The sequence below is a fragment of the Opisthocomus hoazin genome, chromosome 9 (genome assembly GCF_030867145.1).
Source record: "Opisthocomus hoazin isolate bOpiHoa1 chromosome 9, bOpiHoa1.hap1, whole genome shotgun sequence".
Taxonomy (NCBI): Eukaryota; Metazoa; Chordata; class Aves; order Opisthocomiformes; family Opisthocomidae; genus Opisthocomus; species Opisthocomus hoazin.
The window spans coordinates 32,627,539-32,652,978 of NC_134422.1; the positions used below are offsets into that span (position 1 = coordinate 32,627,539).

The 25,440-nt window shown below is 43.1% G+C and overlaps 1 protein-coding gene across 1 annotated transcript in view; it reads left to right on the forward strand.

Moving 5' to 3' along the window:
* The first annotated feature begins 257 nt into the window (after positions 1 to 257).
* CPS1 (carbamoyl-phosphate synthase 1) overlaps positions 258 to 25,440 on the forward strand; it is a 105,206-nt gene continuing 80,023 nt past the window's right edge. Inside the window, exons 1-10 of the mRNA XM_009944634.2 lie at positions 258 to 380; positions 8,851 to 8,960; positions 13,066 to 13,210; positions 14,879 to 14,968; positions 15,694 to 15,750; positions 18,208 to 18,300; positions 22,373 to 22,462; positions 23,540 to 23,668; positions 24,253 to 24,359; positions 24,752 to 24,893. Coding sequence (XP_009942936.1) covers positions 258 to 380; positions 8,851 to 8,960; positions 13,066 to 13,210; positions 14,879 to 14,968; positions 15,694 to 15,750; positions 18,208 to 18,300; positions 22,373 to 22,462; positions 23,540 to 23,668; positions 24,253 to 24,359; positions 24,752 to 24,893 — 1,086 coding nt within the window. The remainder of the gene's footprint in view (positions 381 to 8,850; positions 8,961 to 13,065; positions 13,211 to 14,878; positions 14,969 to 15,693; positions 15,751 to 18,207; positions 18,301 to 22,372; positions 22,463 to 23,539; positions 23,669 to 24,252; positions 24,360 to 24,751; positions 24,894 to 25,440) is intronic.

The following is a 25,440-nucleotide window of genomic DNA, read 5'->3' on the forward strand; positions in this document are numbered from 1 at the left end:
TGCAAGGGTGTCTAAGCAAGCACCCCTCCAAGGAGGGGCGGGAGGAGGTGGGGCTGCACCAGAAGCTTTTAATGGCAGAATGAATAGGAAGGTGGAGGGCAGCACTGTATATTCAGTCCAGTGTACCTGCGGTGTCTCTGTTCTCTTCCCCTGTAATCTGCAAGAGACGGCGCCAAATCTTGAAGAAATACATATGAGCAGATTTTTGTTTTGTCTTGTTTTCTTTAAACTTTAGTTACCAATCAGCAACTTTCAAGATGACAAGAATTTTGACAGCTTGCAAATTGGTGAAGACTTTGAAAGGCAGGTTGGAGTTTTGCAATGTGTCTGCTGATCACTGGAATTTCTCAAGGACTGGTACCAGGTTGTTGAGCGTCAAGGTAACAGTAACCGAGGTACTGTGGTTTAACAGGTGTGTTTGGCATGCTGAGATATAGCTCACTGCAGATAACAGGGCTTACCTAGACATAAAATTGAACCAAAGGAGATTTGTCTGAACTCTAAGCAAGGGGGGTTGCCTGGCTAAATGGTTTTATTAGCTAAGCAAACACACTTTTTGTTCGTCTGGGATGGAAATTATAGGGTAAATTGCACCAAAAGGTGGGAGTTCAGGGTTTCAGTTAATTGTTATATGGTATTTTCTTTAGAAACACTTCACTGATAGCTAACAGAGCAGATCTTTCAGTCCATATGAGCATGAATCAGCTAGATATTTAAAAACATGCGTCACCTGAAACAGGATTAATCCTACTGGATACACGAAGGATCCATTTTCAGTGTTTTGAAAACCACGGTGGCTCTGAGATTAACTGGAGAGGTTGACTACTCTTTGTGAATCCATCGTTGTATCAGTTCTTGATTTAGTGGGCACTACAGTACTGAACCCCTTAGTTCACTTCCCCAACTTTCTTCTGTTCTTTGTTGCAAGAACTGCAATTTGACCAGCTTTGCTAGTGTAACTCAGGCAGGTGTGGCAGAGCACAGTGGTGAAATGGGACTTTGTGTGAATTTTGTAGCACTGGCAGTGTTTTGTCATCATACACGTTGCATTGAAAAGGGGCTCTTGGAAGTGTATCCTGTTGAACGAATAGTGTAATAGGATTATCAGCTGGAGGAGTGATGTTTCAGTGGGTGGTGGGGAAGAGCTTTTAGAGACTTGGGCTGTGGGTACCCAGTGGATGCTGCCTTACCTGCGGGGGTGGAGTAGGAGGCTAATCAGTATCACATCTGTCCACTGAGAACTAATGTTTCTCTCACCTACCACACAGCCACTGATTTTTCAGGAGTTTTCTGAGCTCCTGGCAACAGATCCAGTACTTTTAAAACAAAAATTGGCTGCAGAGAAAAACTGGATGTGGAAAGAGGCATCCCTATTTTCATCTCTTCCTTCAGCATGTGAGTTTTCAGTTTAGCTTTGTCTCACCCGCACTTGAAAACAGCCTGTGTTGTGACCAGCATTCTTGATAATGGACCTGTCTTCCCTTCACAGAGAGTGCACAGCAGGCATGAACTATTACCTTGTTCTCTGTCTTAAAACACAGCACAGTAATCTTCCTCCCAGCAGATTGATCCTGACTCTGCAATCAGATCTGGCTTAGGAGGAAGTTATTCCTCCTCCTGATGACAACAGGAGTCATTCTTGTGAATTAGAAAGCCATCATGGTTACCAGTTTCCACAGCTGCACCACCTGAAGACAAAGTAGGGCGCTGACATGAGGAGCAAGTTCCTTGGTTGTTTCTTAGGCTGGTGAAGCTATGTTGGTTTAACACTGACCACACATTAAAACTATGTCAGAGCCCTCAGGTGGGGCAGTGCTGTTTTTCACATCTTCTAGGGCAGGTGTCAGCTCCTGTCGTTCTGTTTTGAAATCTCAGCACCGGGCTAGAAAGTGTCTGCTGGTGTGAGAGAGCAAATTGCGACAGTTTGAACAACCTCTTCTCTTTGGGCTGTGTGCTTCAAATTGAAATGGGATAGGATAAAATGGAAACAGTTTTACTGCCAGTATTGCTGGATCAGTGGAACCTGTGAATGCACAGAGAGGTGCTGTTGGCAAATGTCACAGTGTCTAGGTGATAGAAGCCCAGGATTTGTACTTGGCCACTTGGTTTTATGGCTGATGACAGCCTGTAGCATCAGTATGCTGATGCTATGTGTTGTAGAACAGGAGTCCATGCAGGTACACTCAAGTTCACTAAAGTTTTAGAAACTGTCAAACCAACTAAGCTGGACTGAAGCGTTCTTTTCGAACGCCATCCTTGCCTGTCTCTATTGCCTCTGATACCTCTCTTGCTGTTTGGAGATGATGCAGTTATTTCTGCCGTGCTCTGTAGAGTAGAGTACAGCAGTTGAAGCCTTGTGATGCACAGAGGAGTTCAAAGACACATTAGTCTGTGGCTACAAGTCTGCTGCAGTAAAAAGCATCTTCCGCTGGTAAAGCTTTGTAGCCCTAGCCCATGGTTAGGATTCCTGGTTCAGATTTTGATGAGACCCCATCTTTCTTTACATATCCCAGGATATTTTTGGTAGGCACCTGTAGCAGACTGGGTCTGATACATTCTTATACTGATAGATTAGCATCTGAAGTTTGGATCTGGCATCTTAAAAGACAGACTGATGGTGTCACTCATTGAAGGACTGCACAGTGACAGACCTACAAGATCAGATCTCATAGTGCTGAAGCATACAGTTAAGAAATTTCATGCTCATGGAAAACTGCTGTCCTAACCCTGATGGAGTTGAAGCACCAACTGTTCTAGCATCTACCTAATACTGTGCTTGTAAAGCTAAAGAGTGATTGCTTAAAGCCAACGACACCAATGCTAAAGTCAAGGAGAATGAATACCTGTTAAGAAAACAATGCTGAGTGAAACCCTTGGGAACTATTTTAACCTCAAGTCCCAGCAAATACACCCCAGATATGGGTCAGAGTGAATCGGGCCTTTTTTCTGTTTCAAGGTGTATGACAGGATCTATTGCAGCGCAGCCAAGACCTACTGTGCATCTGAAGTGCTGAGTCTGGTGGAGTATTTGTACTTGCACTGTGACTACCTGGCTCACCAGAAGGTGTGGTGCTAGCCAGCCAGCCTCAGAAGTCTCTTTCTTATGTCATCTTCTGCCTTGGCATGGACACTGGGAAAGTTGTTCCTTATTAGACTTAATTATTTGAGTTCAAATACCTAAAGGATTTTGTGCTGCCAGAGTGGATGCTTGAACTCATGGAGAGTAAGAAAGCTGATATCTAGTGTAGTTTAGGAGCCTGTGGCTCTTGAGATCTCTCAGCTCAGGTTTTTAATGCCAATTTTGCCAGGTGCCACGTTGTTCTGTTTCAGTTCAGAATGTGGAATACAAAAACCTGAACCTTTCCTGGCCTGAGGCTTTTGCTTTAAGATAGTGCCAGGCTTATACACCTTTTTCCATGGGACATATGGAAACAGAAGTTGAAGGGACTTTCTAATATACATATGCAAGCAGTAAAGCAGCAGGCCTGAGGGAAAATTTAAGGATAAGTGGTCCTAAAAACCCAACCTATTGCATAACTTTGTGTCAGAGCATGGAAATTAACTGTAGTTGTGAGACAAGTGACCAAGTAGTGACTTAAGGCTGGGTTAAATGTTCCAGCCATCATCATTAGGGATAGTGGATATTTGTAAGAAGTTTGGAGAAAGAGTAAAATGCAAACTAATAAAGGTGTGTGGGCTAATGCCGGTATAGATAATGATCCCATTCTCCCATTATTGCAGGCTTAAATGAGTGTTTAGTTGCCTTTTATTGCTTTTTCTCAGTGAGCTATTTTGGGAAGCATAACAAAATATAATGAAAACATGTTTCTAACCTGTGTATAAGCTATATAAAGCATTAGAGAGCATGAGGGAGAGGTGGTAGTTTTAGCAGAGTGCCTAAATAATTCTTCTCCCAAGACAGTTTTCTGACCAGTTAAACTCAGTATATGTGGGGAAATGCCATTGTAGTTGAGCAGTCTGAGACGTGGGGACTCACAGGTCCATATTTCCCTATTTTGTCACATCCTTCAGTTCTGAAGGAGAGATGAAGCATCCACAGGTGAAAGACGGGCACAGACAGCAGATCAGAGACACCTGTGAGCTCTCTGTAGGGGTGCTTAGCATCAGTGGTTTCAGGGTAATCAAGCTTCTAATTCAGGAATGGGCAGAGAGACTGCAGCTTGAAGCTTGTATCTTTTAATGCTCATCTGAGCCCAATGCAGTTAAATGGGGATGTAAAGAGTATTACAAGCAATAAATAGGTGGCTTGTAACAGTATAGCTGGCTCAGTAAGGAGAGGATTGGGAGAGCTATAAAAACCATGAGGAGCAAGCTAAAAATATTGTTAGAAATGAGAGGGAGAGGAGGAAAATTTTTGAGCACTGGCTTTAGAAACTATTTCGGATTACTGTAAAAGGGCCTTTCAAATACATTTTGAGGCAGGTGGAAAGTACCTGAGAAAATAACTGCATGGGAAGCGGAGAGGTGGATGAGGAGGAGAAAGATCAGTCACAAGCTACTCCACTCCTCTCCCCATGGAGGTAAAAGTGAAGGGAAGGTAAAACTGGGCCTCTTCCCCTAGAGATGGGGGGAACTTAGTGAGATGCTGCTGTGAGGAAGAAGAGAGGTGCATATTTCCTGGGATGCTCACTGACTTCTGCTAAATGCCTCGCCTGTCTTGGTTCGCCCTCCTCCTTTGACTTTTGCCGTGAACAGATATTTGTGGCATTGCTGCAAACAGCCTTAAGAAGAGTTTAAGTTGTAGGAGCTGTGACTTTTCCACCATGGTACCTTGTGTTGTGTTTCTGGCTTTGCTTTCTCTTTGGCTTGGATGGTAAAGGAACTAATCCAAAGCTTCTCCCAAAAGTTAGCCCAAGAGAATCTTCTTTGCTGTATCCTAAGACACGGACCTGGCTTTTGATTAATTTTTTTATTCCTGCCCTTTCTTCTTATCTTAAGTTTAGCCAGAAGCAAATGTGCTAAAATAAAATAGTATATATATATATAGTGTTGGCAAAGGAAGTCTTGACTGTTAGCAATGTGCAGATAGATTTCCAGCCTGTGATGGCATGGTACTCACAGGAAGAGGCATTTTTCTGTCAGAGAAAACTCGTCCTTTGTTGCTGGTTATTTGGTCTTGAGTGAGCGCGTGCAGCACAGTCCTGGTACCAGCTTTCTACTGTAGAAGAAATCTGGTGGCTTTTGGCTGCTTCTGCACTTCTGATATGTTGGCTGTTACGTAACCAGCCAGATTTGTGTGCTGGGAAATGTGGCAGAGGCTGTCATGCTCATGGAATCATGACCTGCCTTAGAAGGGAGATGTTTTATCTTCGTCTTACTGAAGTGAAATAAACTGATCTGCATGGAAATTGAGTCCCATCTGTGTCTCTGCTGTACATCAGTGCCCATCCTGGCTTCAGTACTCGGCATACTCATAGTCCTTCAGCAGCCCACTGTTCAGGGTTCAACTTGGTCTTGCCAAGACAAACTGAGGGATTTCTCTGGAGGTGGAAGAACTTGACTCTCTTGATTGGTTACTCTGTAAGGCAAGTAGAAAAGAGGAAAAATTACCTGTTTACTTTCCAGTACAGGGCTTTATAGTAGAGACACTTAAAAAAACAAATTGTACTGCAGATCTCTTGAGATTTTGCAGATCTTTATCATACATCCTGTAGATGGGAAGGGCTGTTAGAGCAGGGAACTAACTGGAACTAATTTCATCTGGTTTTTTACCTTCTTATTGTTATTGGTTGTTGTTTTTTGTTTTTTTTTTTTTAATTGCTACAGTGCTTTGTTTACTTCGTGTGTGAAGTCCTTAGTAAAGTGGGACCTGAAGTAGTTAACCTTTCAAGTTGTTTGGACAAGATGCACAAAATCTAGCAGTACCACAGTAACAGCATGACCCTTTCTGTTAGCCATCTCCTTCCTCAAAGCTCTTCAAGAGCCCTGCAGACTCACTGGAGCACAGGGAGCTCTGCTAAAGCTACTGGTGTGTAGGAAGGAGAAATCAGATTGCAAATGGTGTGTCTCACATTGGGGGTGTTTGTGGAAGAAACGTTTTAGCCGAGACCACAACAGAGATTGATCTGAGACTACATGGGGAAGCTACTGAGAAGAGTGGAGAGAAAAGGACCTCACAGAAACTCTGGGGTTTTTGCTGATTTCTTGCTTGTTGTTTTTTTTTTTTTGAAAGTGAAAATCTTTCCCAACTAATCCCTGACTGAGCCACCTGGCCTTCTTTATAGCCTGTAAATCACTTTTCACATTAAAAACAAAACTGAAAAGACAAGGTAGGCTAGCAGCTTAGGGATATGGTAACACCTCCGCTGAAAATGTAAGCAAGAATAATTGCTTCTAGAATGCTCAACAAACCAACCTACCACTTAATTAGGAATAATAAATCAAGTAAGGGAGGGAAACATTTGAACATCTGTCCTATAGCTGAACTTGCAGGCAGGTTATGGTTGCTCAGGGACTTTCTTCTACATTACTTTAACACTGTGTAGGGACTGTAATAGTATAACAGGGCTTCTGTTCAACAGATATTATTTCTGTGCTGGTCTGGTGTGTAGGAGGGCAGGTGGCGTGTGGTGGGAGGAAAAATGTGGAGATTTCTGTCAAGTACTATAGTGAGGACGAAGTTCTTAAAGGTCACAATGATTGCTCTGGATTGTGGCCCTCAGGAGTTAGATGGATCTTGACTTTTCTGGTCATTCCACTGTTGTGGACTTTGCTTGCTGGAGCATTCTCCCAGGCTGTCTTTGTAGTTCAGACTGCAATTCAGGCGATTACTCCAAGTTGTTCCAAGGAGAGGTAGGAGTTGATTGAACTTGAGTTGATATTTGGGTGGACTCAAATACGGGATCCATCTCTTGAAATGAAGGCTGAGAGAAATTGGTTCCTACAGTCAGTCTTCCATGTTGGCAGCATGGGCTGGGTTTTCAGCAGGCTTCAGAAAGAGCAGAGGTCCTGTCCAAAGCCCAGTGTGAGGCACCCAGGCTTTTTAATGCTTTGAGTGTGTGGCAGATTTCTGGAATGAGAGACTTGGTGAGATTAGGGAGCTGACCAAACTGTAACTTTTATTTGGGATAAATATAGGGGATTTAGCCACAAAAACTATATTTGTAACTGGGGACAGGGAGTGGGGTGCCTTTTGATGTTGCTGACTATTCCATCCATTGGTTTGGGAAGGTTCAGAAAATGATGGCTAAATCTTTCAAGAATGACTGGATGTTCGACACTAATGAGGAAAAAAATGCAAGGCTAAAAGCATCCCAGAAGCACAGAATTCAATTATTTGGCAGTGGAGTTTGATTTTTGGTGTATTTTGTAGTACATTAGTAATTGATCTGTTCAGTATTTGTAACTGTGGAGGAGCTCTAGATGACTGTTTGTCGTGACTGTTACAAAAAGTTCAATACTAGGAATGAAATTTCTCTTTGCTGTGATTGTTCCTCTGACTTATGGCTAATGGAAAGTAGCTCTCATGCTCCTTTCTACAGAAAATTGATCTTGATTTTTCTTTACCAAGATCCCAGTAAGAGGAATTGTTTTGTAAAAAAAAAACCCAGTATGAAGTTAAATCATGGTGAGAGCTGCTGCCTGGTGGGCATGTTTGGCACATCTCCTCTGGTGCAGACCATTGGGGTTTTTGCACTGGTCATTGCTCTGTGACTGCAGCTCTGTGCCCAGGAGGCAGCTGTGCTTGCATTCCAGAAGTGGAAATTTCTCAGGGCCCAAAAGGTTCATCGTCCAAGTTCTATTAAGCCCAGAAATTTGATGGCAAATCTGTTTTGAGCTTTTCTTACTCTCTCTCTTTCCCTGCTTGTCATCAGTGATTCTACTGCCTGAAGGAATCTCCCAACTCATTCTGTCATTTCTGTTGTGCATATACTGTTTTTTGGGGGGGTTTTTTTGTTTTTATTTTTTTTGGTAGAAGCTGGAGTTCTCAGGTGGTTTCCCTTCCAATTCCTGGACAGGCTAAGAAAGATTTGATTTCCAAATGAGGCAAAAGAGAGTGTGTTTAGTCTGGTATGTGCAAAGACCCAGCTGTGCCACTGAATCTCTTAATGACTTTCATAAAAGCTGTTCTCTGTGTCCCGTCTTCCTCAGCTGTAAAATAGTGACTAAGCCTGCAAGGGATCCTGTGCTTAGTGTGGGACTCAGTTCTGCTAAACACTCTCTGAAACAGGTGTGGTTTTATGGGAGCTTTTCCTTTAGGCTGCTTGTTCCACATCTACCTCTTCCAGGACAATTTATGACCGTTTCTGAGGTAACTGAGACCATGAGTATCTGTCTGATCCACGAGCTCCTCTCTTGTGTCCTACAGAGGAATGGACTGGTATTTTGAATTTTGCTGTCTGACACCAGTCCAACTAAATGTACACTTATTTTCAGTGGCCTAGCTGTACAGTTGCAACAGAAGTTAAGCACTTATCAAAGGTCATGGCTGGATGAGAGCCAGCGTACTCAGCAGCAAACCTAGAGCAAACAAGGAGGAGAGACAAGTGATCTTTACCCCACAGAGTTATGATATTGGTTAATTACAAGATATAATGAGTGAAAGAAATGAACAAAGTGATATGGAAGGGTGATAGCACAGCACATGCTCCACTTGTGGTGAGGTTTGCCAGCTGCCTTGCCCTCATTAGGAGCATGATGTTTCCTAAGAGTTAGAAGGAAAAAATAACATCAGGAAACTAGTAAAAGAGACAGTATGGCAGCTGGGAATGGGAGAGGGGCAGGAATACTTACAAAGTGAGGTGTGAGAGCACGTGTCCTATGTGTTACCTGTATAAACATCGGGCCTTTTCCTCCTGTATATGAGTCTCTTCATGTGCCTTTCTCTAGGCGCAGACAGCGAACTTGGTGCTGGAAGATGGGACGAAGATGAAGGGCTATTCTTTTGGCTATCCATCCTCCACAGCAGGGGAAGTTGTATTCAACACTGGTCTTTCTGGGTAAGGCAAAAAGCAAATGAGATATAAGCACCAAAACTTCTCTGGGAGCTTGTTAAAGTGTGAAAGCTGGCTTTTCCAAGTTCATAGGGTCCTGATTCAAGCACGTAGTAGTCTGTATAAGAAAACACTTTAGTCCAGGGATACAGAGAGAGACACAGATAGTTAATGAAAAGACTTCAGGAAGTCGCCTTGTGTCATAGCATTTTGTGGTGATGAGTAACTTTAAAGACTGATATAACTAACCATGATAGTGAGGTATGTAGGGATTTGATAACTTCCCATTGAAATGCAGCCACTACCGAGTCAGAGCAGAGGAGCTGTCTCTGTTCTCCCTTGAGTGCCCTGATCAAATATAGAGGTTTGAAGTATCTGCGGCCTTCTGAGCAATGGAACTTAGCTTCTGAGTGCAAAATTTTTAAATCATGAGGTTCCCAAGCTGGTCACCTATATGACCTATCCCTTATGACATTTCTTGGCTCATACCATGGTTAAGGATGCATTTAAACTCTGTGCCCTTTCCAGCTAAATGGTAGGATCAGATTCATGCCTAACCTAGCATGACTCTGTCATCTTGAGTGGTAGAATTCAGTGGCTGACTTAAGATGGCAGCCAAATGCTGCTGGTGCTTTTATTGAACTGCTTGAGCAGGGGAAATCTGCCCAGAGGAATAAGGCTTTTGTTTAGGAGAGGAACGTGTCCCTGGGGAGGTGAGACAGCTCTGAGGCTGTTGGTGCTTGAGCTTCTTCTGCAGTCATTTGTAGCTGTCTTTACCCAGCTGCCTTGCATTCCCCAAATTCTGCTATCCTTTGGAGAAACCAGTACTCACAGGGTGAGTTTTTAAATGATCTCATTGGTGAGACTGCTAAATTGCTGCGGAGGGGAATGTGTTTGCAAAGTTTTGCATTAGAAGGCAATTATTTAAGTATTTTGACAGCACTAATTACTGGCTGTGTTAATATACCTGCCAACAAGCAACTGTTTAATATAGATCAGAATGATGGAGGGCACCAGAGTTCTCTTCTTGGTGACAGATTACGGGCAATAAATCTTGTCACATCACAAAAGTCAAGGAGGACTTGATGAATTAATTTCCTCTCCACATGTACTGTGGCAGTAGAAGCTGTGTTTGCTCATTTTCTAGTGATTTGGAGAAGATGCCTGTGAACGAGCGATCTCTTCTGTGCTGGGGAGCATATGGGTATGGAGGGAACATTCAAAATGTAAGGTTGTATCTTCAGAGCACTCTCACGGAACATGACCTTCATTGATTGATTTGGAGAAGAGGAAGATAAGAGTTTTCAGCATTGTTGCAGATCATAAAAGTGACAGATTTTCTACCAGTCCAGGGACTGCTGTCCAGTGAAAGAAACCCTGTAGCTCTGCCTAGTGCTCCTGAGCACAGAGATCAAGACCTTATGTATCCAGAGGAACTCAGCTACCTCTTTTCATTGACACAGTAAGAGGCTGAGTGGCTGTGTGAAGGAGGTGCCCAGGGTTGGGGCCTTTTACAGACTATCTGGGCGTGCAGCAATTTGTCAGTGTAGGGAGCAAGAGGCTAGCACAGGGGTGATTTTGCCATGGCTGTTGTTAAGCCTCAGACCACTGCTTTCCGTGAAGTGGATGTTTCTAGATGTGAAGTTGGGTCATCATGGGCTCTGTACTGGGATGATTAATATGCTGCTCTGCACCTTGTCTCCTCATCTAGACTCCCATGTTCTGATTCATGTCATAGAACTGGGAGGCAAAGCACTTCATGTGTGTGTAGCTTTCAGGCTTGAAGCAGCTGAAGCTGGCTGAAAAGTTATCATATTACTCTGGCATAGAGGGCAGAGAGCACTGTTTTGGGCGTGGAAGGTTGAATGTTCATTAGGAAAGCAAGAGGATGAACTTTTCAGAAACATTTGCTCAAAAAAAAAAATCCTAGTGTTGCAGCCATCTGTTTGGTATAGGAAGAAAAAGGAGAGGAGATTTGCAATTAATAAGAATTACAAGTCATAAAATGTTTCCATGTTTAAAACATCTCAGTAAATGCATTTGCTTCCAATAAGTCTGCGTGTGTTTCCCATGATATTCTAGCAAGAGAACTGATTGATAGGAATTTACTGAAATCAGGCAGGCCTTTGGCCAGGCACAGCAAGGATTAGACCTTGCAGCATCTTTGGAGCTTGCGTTCCCATCTGCTTCTCTGTGCTCCACAAGGCATTGTGCCTGCTTAAAGGGCATTGCATCTCAGTGCGGTGCTGTGCCTTCGTACACCAGCCAATCCCAAAGGCTCTCTGTCCTTGTTTCCTGATTACAAATAACATGCAAAGGTTAACTACATTAGCTTTGTCATTAACAAAGAGACTTTCGGAAGCATAACCAATTGACTCAGAAGGAGAGCGCAATGCCAAATGTGCATGGGTCACTCACTCACTGCAGTTCTGTGATCACACTGCACTTTGTGAGGTTGTTTACCTGCAACAGGCAGTATAGGTTTGAACAGCAGGAGAGGCTTACCTGAAAATATTTCATGGCCATTGCTCATTCAACATGTCATTTCTCAGAGCTGGCTAGTGTGCTGCGTTGTCTATATCTGCCTGCAACCATTCTGGGTTTTGTGAAGAGTTTGCCAGTGTTTGACAATTAGTCTTCTGTCAGGAAATCTGATGTTCTACAAAAATATCTCTTGTGGCTTGCTGATATCTGGTAGATGGCTGGAGTTGTCAATTATGTATTGTTTAAACAATAATGACAATAATAAATCATAGTTTGTATAGGGCAGATTCATCCTGAAGTGTCTTTATCCATTTGGCTAAATATTTGTGTGGACAACTTCAGATGTTGCTAAATTACAGCTGCTTTTGGGTTGAAAGATGGCAATTGTTTAATGGATTGCTGCAACAGTATGCTACAGTAGAAGGGAGAAAGTGAAAGACTGTGTTAATGTGAAGCTGAAGAATAGGAACATACGCATGCAGACCATGTTTAACCTGTTGCCCTCTTTGAGGTTGAAAGTGAGACTGGATCTACCAGATCCAGAGCTGATACTTTGCAAAATCCTAAGTTTGATCCTCCACTGAAGAAGAAGGTTCCACCATGCTTTTAGACCTGTCCTTGCTGAGAAGGCTATTCAGGCAGGTTCTTGAACAAAGTTGCTATTCCTGGGGCTTCTGCCTGGGCATGCTTTGGAGCCTTGTGACCGGAGTGGACTGATGAATCGCAAAGCATTGCCTCCATCTTGCCTTCTTCAGAGATACACAAACCAACTTCCAAGCGCATAGGGGTCTTGTCAGGGGAAATGTATAGTGTCCTGTGGGTGGGAATCTGGAGATTGCCTAGAAGACAGGCCAGGCCTCTGCTGAGAGAAGCTGCACAAGTGGTACCATGGCAGGGTTTGTTGACAGAGCAGGTAGGAGAGAAGAACCCAGAGTAGTAGTGAGGAATCACAAGGATGATTCACAGCTGTTTCCCTGATACCTACATAAAAAGATAGGCATAGATTTGTCTACCTGCTCCCCCACAGAAAGGGCAGTTACAGCCCTGAACATCTCAAGACCTGCAAGCTCCACACTGTGGAAGGGACTAACTCTGGGCAAACAACTCTGTTGCCTGTTGGCTTTTCAGTTTGAGCGTTCTGTTGCCACTGAGAGGGGCAAGTTTTTAGACCACATGAAGGGAAGAACACAGCAATGAGAAAGCACTGCCCACATGCAGTGCCCAGGGAATGACCAAGCCCAAGCTGTTATCTGTGGGTCAAGTGATACGCCATGCACTTACTGCAGTGCTGTGAGCACTCTGCTCTGTGTGTAGTTGTTTACCGTATGTTAAATTACAAGGAGTCTGAGTTTAATAGCTCCTGTGCTTTTCTTAAATGAAGCATAAGAAGCCAAAGCCTTTCCTTGTTTTCAGTGTCAAACGTTTAATCACAGGTGGCAAAGTCAGGGCAGATTCACAAATGCGTTTACTTTTACACTGAGAATGCTTTCACATGAATACCATTTCTGTCTTTTTGTCATATGAGAATTCAGACCTGTCTTGTTTTCACTGGCTCTTTTGTTTTCCTTTCAACTCCAATATACTTTTCAAGACCAATATACTTTTCTTCTATTGCTTCTTCATCTAGATACACTGAAGCCTTGACAGATCCCAGCTACAAAGGACAGATTCTTACACTGGCTAACCCCATAGTTGGGAACGGTGGAGTGCCTGACACGGCTGCTTTGGATGAAATGGGCCTCAGGAGGTTTCTGGAGTCTGACAGGATCAAGGTAAGAGTGGCAGATGCAAAGCTGATCAAAGGGTGGTGCTAGCAGCCAGAGTGTGTGCGCGCAGGAGTTTACTGGCACCCTCATAGATGTGAGAGGGAATCAATGATAGTCAGCCTTTCTTTTTGTTCTTTTGGATACTGTCCTTTGGGGGAATGGTGGTGAAAGATAATCCAGTTGCTTTCTGTACCAGACCAGGTGCTGTCTGAAAGCAATGTATTTCTGATCAGTGATTGACATGCTACAGTTTTTATGAACTGCTCTCCTGGATGGCTTTTTTCCCCACATTCTTTTCTGCCTCGCATTTATCTGTGTTTGCCCAGGACTGGTTGCCACAGAGAGATCAAATGCCGGTGAGAATGAGAAGTTTCTGTGCACTGAGACTTTTCTCTATGTGCCTGTACTACCATAAACAGGGGAGGTGACAGTTGTGTGGAGAAGGCTGTACGTACTAGTGCAGGAGAAGCAGTATTTACACTGTCGTGACAGGGAATATTGGCTAGGAGAAGGGCTGTGTCCATGCAGTGGTGGAAGTACTGAAAAATGAAACAGAAGCATGTAATTGCAGAACTAGTGAAACGCTTTACCTGTCCTGACATGAAACAACTCCTTTATAAGCCTGACTCCACTGGACAATGGAGCTGACTTTTGAAATGAAATGTTGCTTAGAAGCTAAAAGCTTTCTTAAGCAAAAAATGAATCTAAAACATTTTGTCTTGTCTTACATTTCCGTTTTCTTTCTAACAAGAAGTGTTTTCTCAGTTCAGTGCAATTTGTAGCTTTGGTTACCTGGAAGCCACGTTATTCTATGAATTACCTAAGTAAAAGGGCCCAGGTACAACCACGACAGAGTATGAAGTCTTTACCCTTTTGCCAGGTACCTGTTCTGCGCAATCCCCCTGTGAAGACTCAGTTTTGCTATCTTTTTGTTATATAAGACCAGTCACATCATGTCTGCGTAGCCTTGTGTCCTATCCGTGGTATGGTTTGCAGTGGATGAATAGTCAAAACTCAGAAGGTACAGGGCAAGAAAGCCAACCGTATTCTGGGCTGCATCAAATGCAGTGTGGCCAGCAGGTCGAGGGAGGGGATTCTGCCACTCTGCTCCACTCTGGTGAGAGCCCACCTGGAGTCCTGTGCCCAGCTCCGGAGCTCTCAGCACAGGACAGACGTGGACCTGTTGGAGCAGGTCCAGAGGAGGGCTGCCAAAATGGTCTGAGGGCTGGAACACCTCTCCAATGGGGAAAGGCTGAGAGAGTTGGGGCTGTTCAGCCTGGAGAAAAGAAGGCTGCGGGGACACCTTACTGCAGCCTTCTAGTACCTGAAGGGGCCTACAAGAGAGGTGGAGAGGGACTTTTTACAAGGGGTAATGTCTTCAAGCTGAAAGGCGTAGTTTTAGATTAGATATAAGAAATAAATTCTTTTCTGTGAGAGTGGTGAGGCCCTGGCACAGGTTGCCCAGAGAAGCTGTGGCTGTCTCCTCCCTGGCAGTGTTCAAGACCAGGTTGGATGGGGCTTTGGGCACCTTGGTTTAGGGGAAAGTGTCGCTGCCCATGGCAGGGAGGTTGCACTAGATGACCTTTAAATGTTCCTTCCAACCAGAACCATTCTATGATTCTATGAAGTACAAGGTGATCCTTCAGTGCAACATGATGTTTCTTCTCTCTGCAGGTTTCAGGTTTGCTAGTGCTGGATTACAGCAATGAGTACAGCCACTGGCAGGCTACTAGGAGCCTGGGAGAGTGGTTGCAGGAAGAACAGGTGAGCAATCTAGGGGTAACTACATGATGAGAACAGACCTGTACATATGGGAACATGCGAAAGAACTGCTGGCTTTGAGCTGGTAACCACTTTTCTTGTGAGATGTCTTCACAGGTCTGTACTGGGCTCATTGTGTGTTCATTAGTTCTCTGATTCTTTATCTATTTCTCTTTTTCAGGGTGCAATGGTGTTTCCATGATCTGTCCAGAAGGAATGTTAATTAAATGGAGATGTTTTGTTCTCCATAAACACGATACACATTAGATCATATTCAATTCTCACATCAAATGTTTCTGTAGTGCTGCTGCTAGTGGTTGCCATGGTTGTAACCTTGAGAGATGGTAGCTGCCAGAATCGCACTGACTTGAAGCCGTGGGAGTCAAGGACGTGTTAGTAGACTGCCAGTGACTTGTAATGGCTGGGAGGGTTAGGTGCTTTTCAGTAAGGCAAAATGGAGTTCAGAAGTGAGACATATTTGCCCACATGAGCTTTTTATTTTGTGCTTTTTAGTGCAGAAACTAGATTTGAAGAACTAAGCTATTTATGAGTGGGAATAGGAAGAAGAAGTGAAGAACTGGAAATGAGGAAGTCTTGGTAATAGCGATGCTAAGAGCCAGAGCTCCTTGAACACGGACATGTTCTTCTCAGCAAAGTGATCTGGCTGCTGTCTTCCTCTGTCTTAGCTCCATGCTCTCTAACTTATCCTTCACTTGTGTTTTCTTCAGGTGCCAGCACTGTATGGGATTGATACCAGAATGCTGTCCAAATTAATTCGTAGTAAGGTATGATATGCTTCCCTTGATCCACTTGCATTAACCTTGCTATTGGTGGACTCTTTTCCTAACAGTGCAGCAAACCTGGGATACTTCTGCTGGGTTGTCTTGACCTCAGATGCTGCTCAGGTCCCTGTGCTCTTCCAAAGGCTCTGTGTCTTCTGTATGGCTGAGACAATGCTCTGATCTCAGGGAGCCCCCTCTCCTTGGCTCTGCTCTGGGTTTCCTGTTCTACATAAGTGAGCCAGCACAAGCAGATGTAAATGAAAGGCCTCAGGTAGCTATGTCACACTGGTGTGTTAGACACAGCAGGTAGTAGTAGTGTCAGCTACATGTTGCCACAGATATTAACAGAGAGATCAGTAACTTTGTGAGATACTATGGATATTAGGTCACATACAGCACCACCTTTGGCCAGTGGAAATTCTCCCGCTCCTCAGAGACAACGGAATGCCTACAATAACCTAGGCTGGATTGCTAACTCAGCCTAGTTTTCTTTGGTTGAAGCCAGATATTATTTTTAATAGTTATTACATTTCTCTGGTTTCCAAGAGCCGACAACTGAAGGATGTGAGCAGGATTATCTTACCGAATGGAGGTTAATGTTGAGGTACATTTCACACTGGCTAAAACAGTGATCAAAGCCAGTTTGAATGTAAATGCACCTTGGAGGCTCTTTTGTAACGTATTATTCAAAGCTGCTCTTTTCTTTAGGTGATCAATTTGCAGTCTGCAATCCAAGCACACACCCTCTTTCATTCCACAGAGCAAAATACGAACCACCCAGCCTGAATGGGGGAATATTTGTAGAAATGAATTCTTATGGGAAGACAGGGCATTGTCCTGCTCTTACAGACAGCAGACAAATGCAGTTTAATACAAAACAAGTTGGCAATACATTTTCTACTTTCTTGAGACATGCTGTGTAATGGATCAGCATTCCCTTCATCGAAAGTAAATATGCTTTCAATGTGTATGCTGTAACTTAGCCGTGTATGGTAGTAAAGCCCATTATACTGGGACTCCGAGTGTTATTGGTTTATGGCTCTTAAAATAATGCGTAACGTAGCCTTTTCTCCCAATCTTTTCAGGTTAAAAAAACAGCTTAGTATTTCACTCCATGTTGGTTTATAAATTGCGAGTGACAACAGGGTTTCATTATTATAAATGCAAAAGGAGTAGTGACTTGCTAAATTTGACTCTAAAAGTAAATGCAGGGCACCATTTGGCTGAGTAGTGTGGGAGCAAGGAAAGGCACAGGGTTCCTGTTTGAGAGCAATGGCTTTAGGGCTTTGTCATCAGCGTTTGTGGGACAGACTGCATGGTGGCACACAGCAGTTCCTGTGGTTCCCAAGAGCTTGACTTGTTTAAGATTATGCTAATCTTTTCAGCTCTGCTCCATGCAAAGCAGCCTGGAGCAGCTTTTGGTGTAAGGTGCTGCTTAAGGTGAGATAGGATGTCAGCCACTGTTAAGAGCAAAACTCTGTCTTTAAAACTTAGCCTTAGTAGTGTGCATGGCAATGCAAGATGCTGGCTCTTTCTTGCTCTAGGAAAATGACAAGGATACTTCAGGTACGGCCAACCATGGAAGTATCGCTAAACCCAGTGAGCAATCCTGGTGTGCGTGCTTGTCTCATATCCATAGGGCAAAGCTGAGTTTAACATGTTTTATCATGAAAGTGTTGTGTATTAAAAGTCACAACAAAACATTGATTTCCGCTGTTTTGCTTTCCTCTTCCATCCTTGAAAAGTTCTGTGTTGCACACCTGTCCCCTTGCTAAGGAGAGGTTAACCCTAGATTAATCTCACTTATTCCAGGAGTGGGGCTAAGCCAAAACAAGGATTTTTCCACTGAGAAATTTAATGAGCAGAAGGTGGAGAAGGATATGCTGCTGACAGACCAAAAGTGTCCTAGCTTCTGTGAGGTGGAAACAGCAATAAAGAGTAGAGCTTGCTGGTGGTTTTTTGTTGATTGGTTTGGTGGTTTTTTTTATCAGCTTATTCAGAAAACAGCTGTGCTGACCTGTCTCCTACATAACTTTGCCTTACCCTAGCTCTGCTGCCCTGTAGCTATCCACAGGAGGTGGCTGAAGACCTCACAGTGGGTTTCCAAAATCAAGAAGCTTCAAACTGCTTTGTGGATTACTCCCAGATTTACACAACAGTTATTTGGGGATCTGAATTCTGATCTTCTTGGAAGGCTATGCATTTTACTGTCATTAGACAGCTTGCCAAATTGCCTGTTAACAAATTTTACTTCTGACTATGCCTTTAGCCTGAATGAATGATTTCAAACAGATTTTTGATACCAAGGTAGGCTCATAAACCTTGCTAGAAATGGTTATAAGCCACCAAGACACCGTCTCTAAACAGCTGTTCTGGTTGCTGTGCCTGTCAGCACCTTTTCCCGGTGTTCACAGCTTCTCCATTGCTCATGCTTTGTTGTTTACTGGTGTATTTTCACAGGGCACAGTACTTGGGAAGATTGAATTTGAAGGTCAACCCGTGGAGTTTGCAGACCCAAATAAACAAAACCTAGTTGCAGAAGTTTCAACAAAGGTGAGAACTTCTTCTGTAGTCTCAGGGCTGTATGCTCCAGGTAGTAACTGCTCCCCATTTGCTATGGGGATCATCCAGTCTTTCGAAACAAAAAATCTGGGGACCTTTTCTAACCGTACACCTTTCCAGACCTTTGAAGGACTGTCATCTCAACATCATCCTTGTAAAATCCCCATGGCTTCTTAGGTGCAGTGTTGGAGATGTAAAATGAGCTGTGTTGTGCTGTATGTAGTCTGAACAGTACTCTGATCAGAGGATTGTGTGTTACAAAGACAGGATTGAGAAGTATTGCGATACAGTTAGATGTAGTATATGGTTTTCAAAAATAAGAAGAATTAATAACAAGAATGTTTGCTTTCCTTAAATAAATTTCAGGAAAGCTTATAATAACTTTTGATAATCTGTGTTCAGACATAATTTTGTTGAGGTGATTCCAGAAGATATTTCTGGATTTCAAAAAGAGACCAAGTTAGAAATCCCCTGGATCTAATATTACTAGTATTAGCTACTTTGTCTGTAGAACAGCAGTTAAGTTTGTACTCTGTTAGCTCAGCGTGCAAACTGTTTAACCACAAACTAAGAACAACATTACAAATCACAAAGATGTAGCAAACCGGGCCTGTACTAAAAATAGTAACTGTTCTTGTTCCAGTGCAAGGGCTAACGTCTTAAATTGTGGACTCTCTGGGGATTTAATTGTGGGATAAAGAGTACCTTGGCTGCTTAATCCCATTGACTGAAGTGGGAACTGAGTGTATGAGTCTCTCTTACAAATTCCATGCTTACTATGATGTTTGCAGCTCCTTCAAGATCAGTGAGGTTTTGGAAGAGCTCTGCAACTCTGCAAATAGTTGCTTGTGTACTGTTCTGCACAAAAGCTGGTGTGTTAGTGGCATGAGTGCAAAGCATTTCTGAACAGACTGGTTGGTGAGGAGGTGGGAATTTGATGTTCAGTCTCCATCTGGGCTTGGATTTACAGTAGTAACTGCTTACCTGGGATGCCATTGGAATACGTAGGCCGCCTTGCAAATCTCACCTTCAGGGATCTCGCCAACTATGCCAATGCCTCCCCTCTATTCTGAGTCAAGGCCTTGTTACTACACAGAAGGATAGCAATTGCTTACTGAGGTTGTGATCTATGATTGCAAGATGCAGGTGGAGTCATTTTGAGCAGTAACTCAGAAATATGTAAGGCTGCTGATGCTAAACTCTGCGATTACTAAGACACAATTACAGTAAAGATGCTACAAATAGCTTCTGAAAGGGAGATGTAATAAGATTAGTGGAGCTTTGGTGGTCTCATGTTTATAACTTCATTTTGTAGGCTTAAAAAGCAACATCACAAAGCTGAAAATGAAGTAAGCTGTTCAATGTTGGTAACTACTTGACGTAAGAATCTATCTGTTGCCTAACAGCTATTTTCTTGTGAATGAGGGTACAGTAAGATTAGGAATGTGCTTATCAATTGTACAGTAGGAGTGATTGTTTGTGGTTTTTTTATTGTTATTTGTTTCCCTTCCTTCTTTAGATCCTAGTGGTATAGATTATTTGCCAACATTGCCTATAGAGGACAGTATTTTGCAGGAACTTTCATCAGAGATTTATTTTGGTGCATGTGATGGTCAGGGTCCCAGAGCAGATGAGAGGTATTTCACCCCTTGAAGCTAAAAGGTCACTTCTATCTACACACACAGCCCCATGTGCTCTTTCTGTTCTTAACAGTATTGGCAGCAGGAGTTTCTGCTCTCCATGACTGCTGGTTTGCAGCCTTCCTACATCATCCTTTCAGACTGGGACAGTTTTTTATAGGCTGTGCAGTCAACAGAGGAAGGAAATCCTCTGGCTTTAGAAGGAATATATTTTAACAGTTCCCTGATCCAGCTGACAGTGTGGTTTCTGTCTGGACATATTCTTGGCCAGATGCAGGGGTCAGTGCTCTGTAGTACGAAGGTATAAGTGTGAGAAGTAGAGGGAGGGTTGTGAAGACAGCAACACCTAAAATCAGTCTTGTTGCTGAAGGAAATGTTGCAACAAATCATAGCCTAATTAATTGGACAGGGAAGAGTTTTGAGAGTGAGGCAATTAAAGTACCTGAGAGCAGTTTCATCCTACAACTTGCTCTATCCATTAGAACAGCCAAGGAGAACCTTGGAGGGAGATCGTTGCTTTATAATGTTTTGCAGATTTTTAAGTATGAATGTTGTGAGGACTTGAGGAGTCTCCAAAAGCCCCTTTAAAAAGGACGGTGAGTTTTTCTTGTGGGACATGATATTAAGTTAATTTCTGTGAGAACTGGCCACCTTAATCTTCCCGAGATTTTTGAAATCCACTTCCCAGAAGCCTGAAGGACATCAAGTAGAAGAGCCATATAGTTCTTGTGCAGTGATACAATTCCACCATGGACTGTGGAAGTAGAATCCACATGCGTATTGGTGACTGTGAAGATACTGTCATATTTGATGTCAAGGACAGCTTCATATCAGAAGCCTCAGGTGATCTGACAAGACCCAGTTGCAATATGATTTCCATTCTATTCTTTCTCAAGAAGGGATTGTGATGATTGCCATCTGATTATGTAGTGTGAACTACAAGATATGTTCCAATACAAAAATCTCCTTTCAGCATTACACAGCAGGAGTTGTGACAGCAGTGGTAATGCTGGTGGCTCTGTGATGAGTCATGTCTTCTAAGATGGATTAGGGACCATTGGTGGTTCATGTCTTGCAGCTTGAGACCTTCTAACGAAGGTTAGAAGGTCCATCTCTTCCACCCTTACTCCTGACATGGCAGTAAGTTACTCCTGATGATGATCAGAGCTGCCCTCACATCAGATACGCTCTTGCATCCTAAAAATCTCTTCATCTCAGTCTTTGAGAAAAGTTAAAACAAGAACTGAGTTAGGGTAACACAGAGGGAGAACTTGTAACATTCTGCTAATAAACTTCATCTTGGGTTCTCTAGAGAGGGGATATTTTTCCTTCTGGATGGTCATAGTCCTCCTATGAAAAGATTCAGTTCATCACCCAGCATCAGGCATATTGGGCATGGATTTTAGCATCTTTTCATAAAGATGCCCAGCTGTGAAATATGAATGACAGAGAAACTGAGTAAAAGGAAATTACTTAGTTTTGGGGTTTTGGGGGGTTTTTGTTGTTGTTGGTTTTTTTGTTGTTGTTTAAAAAAAAAGACTCTTTTTCAGTGGTGTATTGCACAGGAGAAAAGCCACTTTGGATAAATTACACTTATCAATATCAGCTTTCAGAAGCTGAGCATAACTGAAGGAAACACAAAGTTTGTTTTCATAAGGGAGAAGGCTGCCTTATGTGCTTATTCATGAATAACATTGCAGGCTGGTGCTAAGACAGTGGTTACAACTGTTAGAGAAGTGAGTGAACAAGCATAATGGTCCAGATTTGGGACTGCTGACAAATTATTTTGTTGAATGGGTTAAGGAACAGCAGCTGGAAGAGGAGGAGAACTGTTGTCTGATACATAAAACTGTCAGGTCCGTATGAACGTAGGTCCTGCTCAGTGGCATGCTTGGCCTGTTCTGTACTTCTGTGATGTACTAGAGGTCAGTCACAGGATATTTCCAGCTGTGCTATGCTTTGGTCTTACTGTGGCTGGAGGGTAAGCGTGGTGTTTAATGTGATGGGCCTGTAGCTGGTGTGAAGTAGCCTTGCTCCACTAGCATCAGCAGGAGAACTTCAGCTGAAAATCTCTTACCATGTATCTGGTGTTTCTCTTGGACTGCAATAATCTGTGAGAACTGGCTTGCTTCTTCACTGCTAATGAGGTGAAACACAGGGAAAAAGCTTGTCATTAGCTATGGAAACAAGTGATTTCTTAGGGATTACTGTTACTGCTGTAATCAACAGTATATAAAAGAGCATTATAACTTCTACCTTCACAGAAAAATGTAGTGCTAATGCCTGCGGTACTTCTGGAGATTTCCACGTTAATTGATTCTTAAATACCAGTCGCTGCATGTTGGTGAAAAGTTATTCTACTCCCCTGTGTTTTGGGGGTGGCAGGTGATCTGTCATTTACAGCATGGTCTGTCTTTGTATAGGAAGTCAAGGTTTATGGCAGAGGGAATCCAATAAAAGTTGTAGCTGTCGACTGTGGGTTGAAGCACAATGTTATCCGTCTGCTGGTAAAGGTAGGTCAGTGCTTTACGTCCTTCATCTCTTGTTTTACTTTGGTAAAAGCCTCACCTGTGTTCCCTAGCATTCCTTCCACCTGGACACATCCATTCTAGTAGCAGTTCCCTCCTAAATTGAGGCACTATTTTTAGGATGATTTTTACGGATTGGGAGGTGTTTTGTGAATATTGTACACTGAATTGAGGGGGTAAGGAAGAGGGCCTGTACAGCAACCTCTCAGGCATGAGAAGAATTCCTGGAAGGTGAACTTTAAAAAGACAATGCATAGTCTCTCTAAAAAAGAACCAAGGAAGATCAACCCAACATTGTCAATAATAAATAAATGGGGGAAGAAAATTCTCAATGAGGAGGGTGAATGGCTGACATGGGCCCAGAGAAGTTGTGGAATGCCTGTCCTTGAAGGTACTGAAAACTCAATTGAACAATGCCCTCAGCAACCTGCCCTGAAGTTGAAGTTACCCCTGCTTTGAGCAGGGGCTGGACCAGACAACCTCCTGAGGTCACTCCAGCCTGAGTTGTTCTTTAATTCTGTGATTCTGTGAAAATCTTCTTCTGTTGTTACCACAGTGGTGTAGCAGTCCTTGCTACCCTAGGCACACAGGGGGAATGAGTGCAGTGTCCACTCATTCTCTGGATGTACAAAGTTTCCCTGTTTCTGGTTTTTAGTTAGTGTGGATGTTCCTCCCATTTTTGCTATGCAAACTATTTCTGGAATGTCATAGAATGAGGCTATGAAGCCCTATTTTAGCAGTTAGGATGAATGCATCGTGTAGAAATGAATATATTGTGTACATACACACTTATTTTGCATTGCGTTAGTAAGTTTTGATGTCATTAGTGAATTTCAGATAAACTTGACAAACACTGAAATGGCTTGGAGAGACTAAGTCTGTCAGTTCTGTGAAAATAATCTGGGCAGATAGTGGAGAGAACACTGGTTATTGGTCCTGGCAAAGGAATGACTGAAATCCAAATTCAGCCTCTGGGACATGAGAGCATGGGAACAATCTCCTGACACAAATTCATTTGTTGCCATCCTCCCCTCATTTCTTGTTCCCTTGTTTATTTCCCAGCGAGGTGTGGAAGTACATTTGGTTCCGTGGGACCATGATTTCACCAGCATGGAGTATGATGGGCTCGTGATTTCCGGAGGTCCAGGGGATCCCATGAAGACCCAGGAAGTGATTCAGAATGTCAGAAAGGTACAGTATAATAGCCATAGGCCAATTATTTTTGTTTATTTGACTTTTTTTCAAGTGCCTTAAGTCTAAACAGTTGGTAGTACTAACATGTTACAATCCAAATGTTCAGTCATTTCAGCTGCCTGGGATATTCCTCATCCTGGTCCACTGGGAGTTGTCTCCAGACCAGTAATTACAAGAAGGCTGTACAGACCTTGGTGAACAGTACATAGTAAACATGATTGCTATGATTACCTTACCAGTGCCTTAAAGTACCCTGTGCTCTTTCAGAACCTCTGTGACCTTATGAAAGAACAGCCCTGATTTCACACTCCTCCCATTAGAAATAATGTCCTGTACTAAATGGCTGTAAAGCAGAGGGTCATTGCTTATTCCCCTAGAGTAGACCAAGACATCAAGCTGCGCTTTGAGGCTTCCCTCTGAAGCAGAGGAGAGGAAGAAACTTTCCATTATAGGCTGTTGCCACACTTACATTCAGCTTTTTCCCGAGTCTGTGTGGCTGCTGTGAGGGAACTAGAATGGTTTATGCTGGAACTGCTGAACAGAGACAGTCCAGTATCTCTTGAATACGTTTTCATTTTTAGGTCCTGGAGAGCAATCGCCCAGAACCCTTGTTTGGAATTAGCATGGGAAATCTAATTACTGGAATAGCAGCCGGAGCTACTTCCTACAAGATGCAGATGGCCAACAGGTGCGGCAGCTCTTCTGCTTCCCAGGGCCCAGACAGATCAGCTCAGCATTGCAAAAGGCCACAGTGCTTTGCTCCTGAGCTGCCTTAACAGGCTATCATGGCAGTAACGTTACTTCTTCGTTCCATTTATTTTAAATTGCCATGTCATGCATTACTTTTTATGAAGGTGTTTTGAAATTATTTGGTGTAATTGATCCCCATTAAACTGAAGGATAGCAAAATTTCTCCTAGGATTTATTATTTTGAGATTGCCAGCGTTGAACAGCTACTATTGAACCACTATGTATCTGTTACTATCATAACTAATGCCGTAGTTATCAGCTCCTCCTAATCCTGGCATTTGGACACATCTGGCACTTCTGTCCCTAGTTCTCTGATCCTTTCTCTTTCAGAGGACAGAACCAGCCTGTCCTGAATGCAGTGAATGGACAGGCTGTCATCACTACTCAGAACCATGGTTATGCCATCGACAGCTCTACCCTCCCACCTGGTTGGAAACCTCTCTTTGTGAATGCCAATGATCAGACAAATGAGGTGAGCACATGCTTTCCAGATACCTGCACACAGGAGCCTCTAGTGAGCAGAGACTCTCTCTCACTTTATTTCACCTCCTGGAAGCTTGCTGTCAGATTACAATTAGTTATCAGGACTAAACTTGATGATCTGATCATCTACTTCAATTGGGGCTCACCCAAGGGGGTGAGCCATTACCACCATTCTCCATACTACCCCAAAGTGTAGGATTGCAACAGTGACCATATGATTTCCCTTGAACTTGATTTCCCTTGCCTTATTAACTTCTGTGACTTCCCTGCCATTAGTGGTGCTTACACAGTTACCATTGTCTTAGGGCTTGTGCTGCATGTGTTAGTGTCACCATAGGTGCCTCTGTCACGGTTTTGTTCTGTTGGTTCTGTGTTGGCCAACACAGAAAAAGAATGTTATTGCAGTCTAATATGGTCTGTTATTTTAAGTGACTAAAGTCATGGGGGAGAGAGGCAGTTGCGTCTAGACAAAAACTTACAGAATCTACGGTAGACATCCAATGTCAAGTGGTGTCCGTGTAGGGGAAAAAAAATTA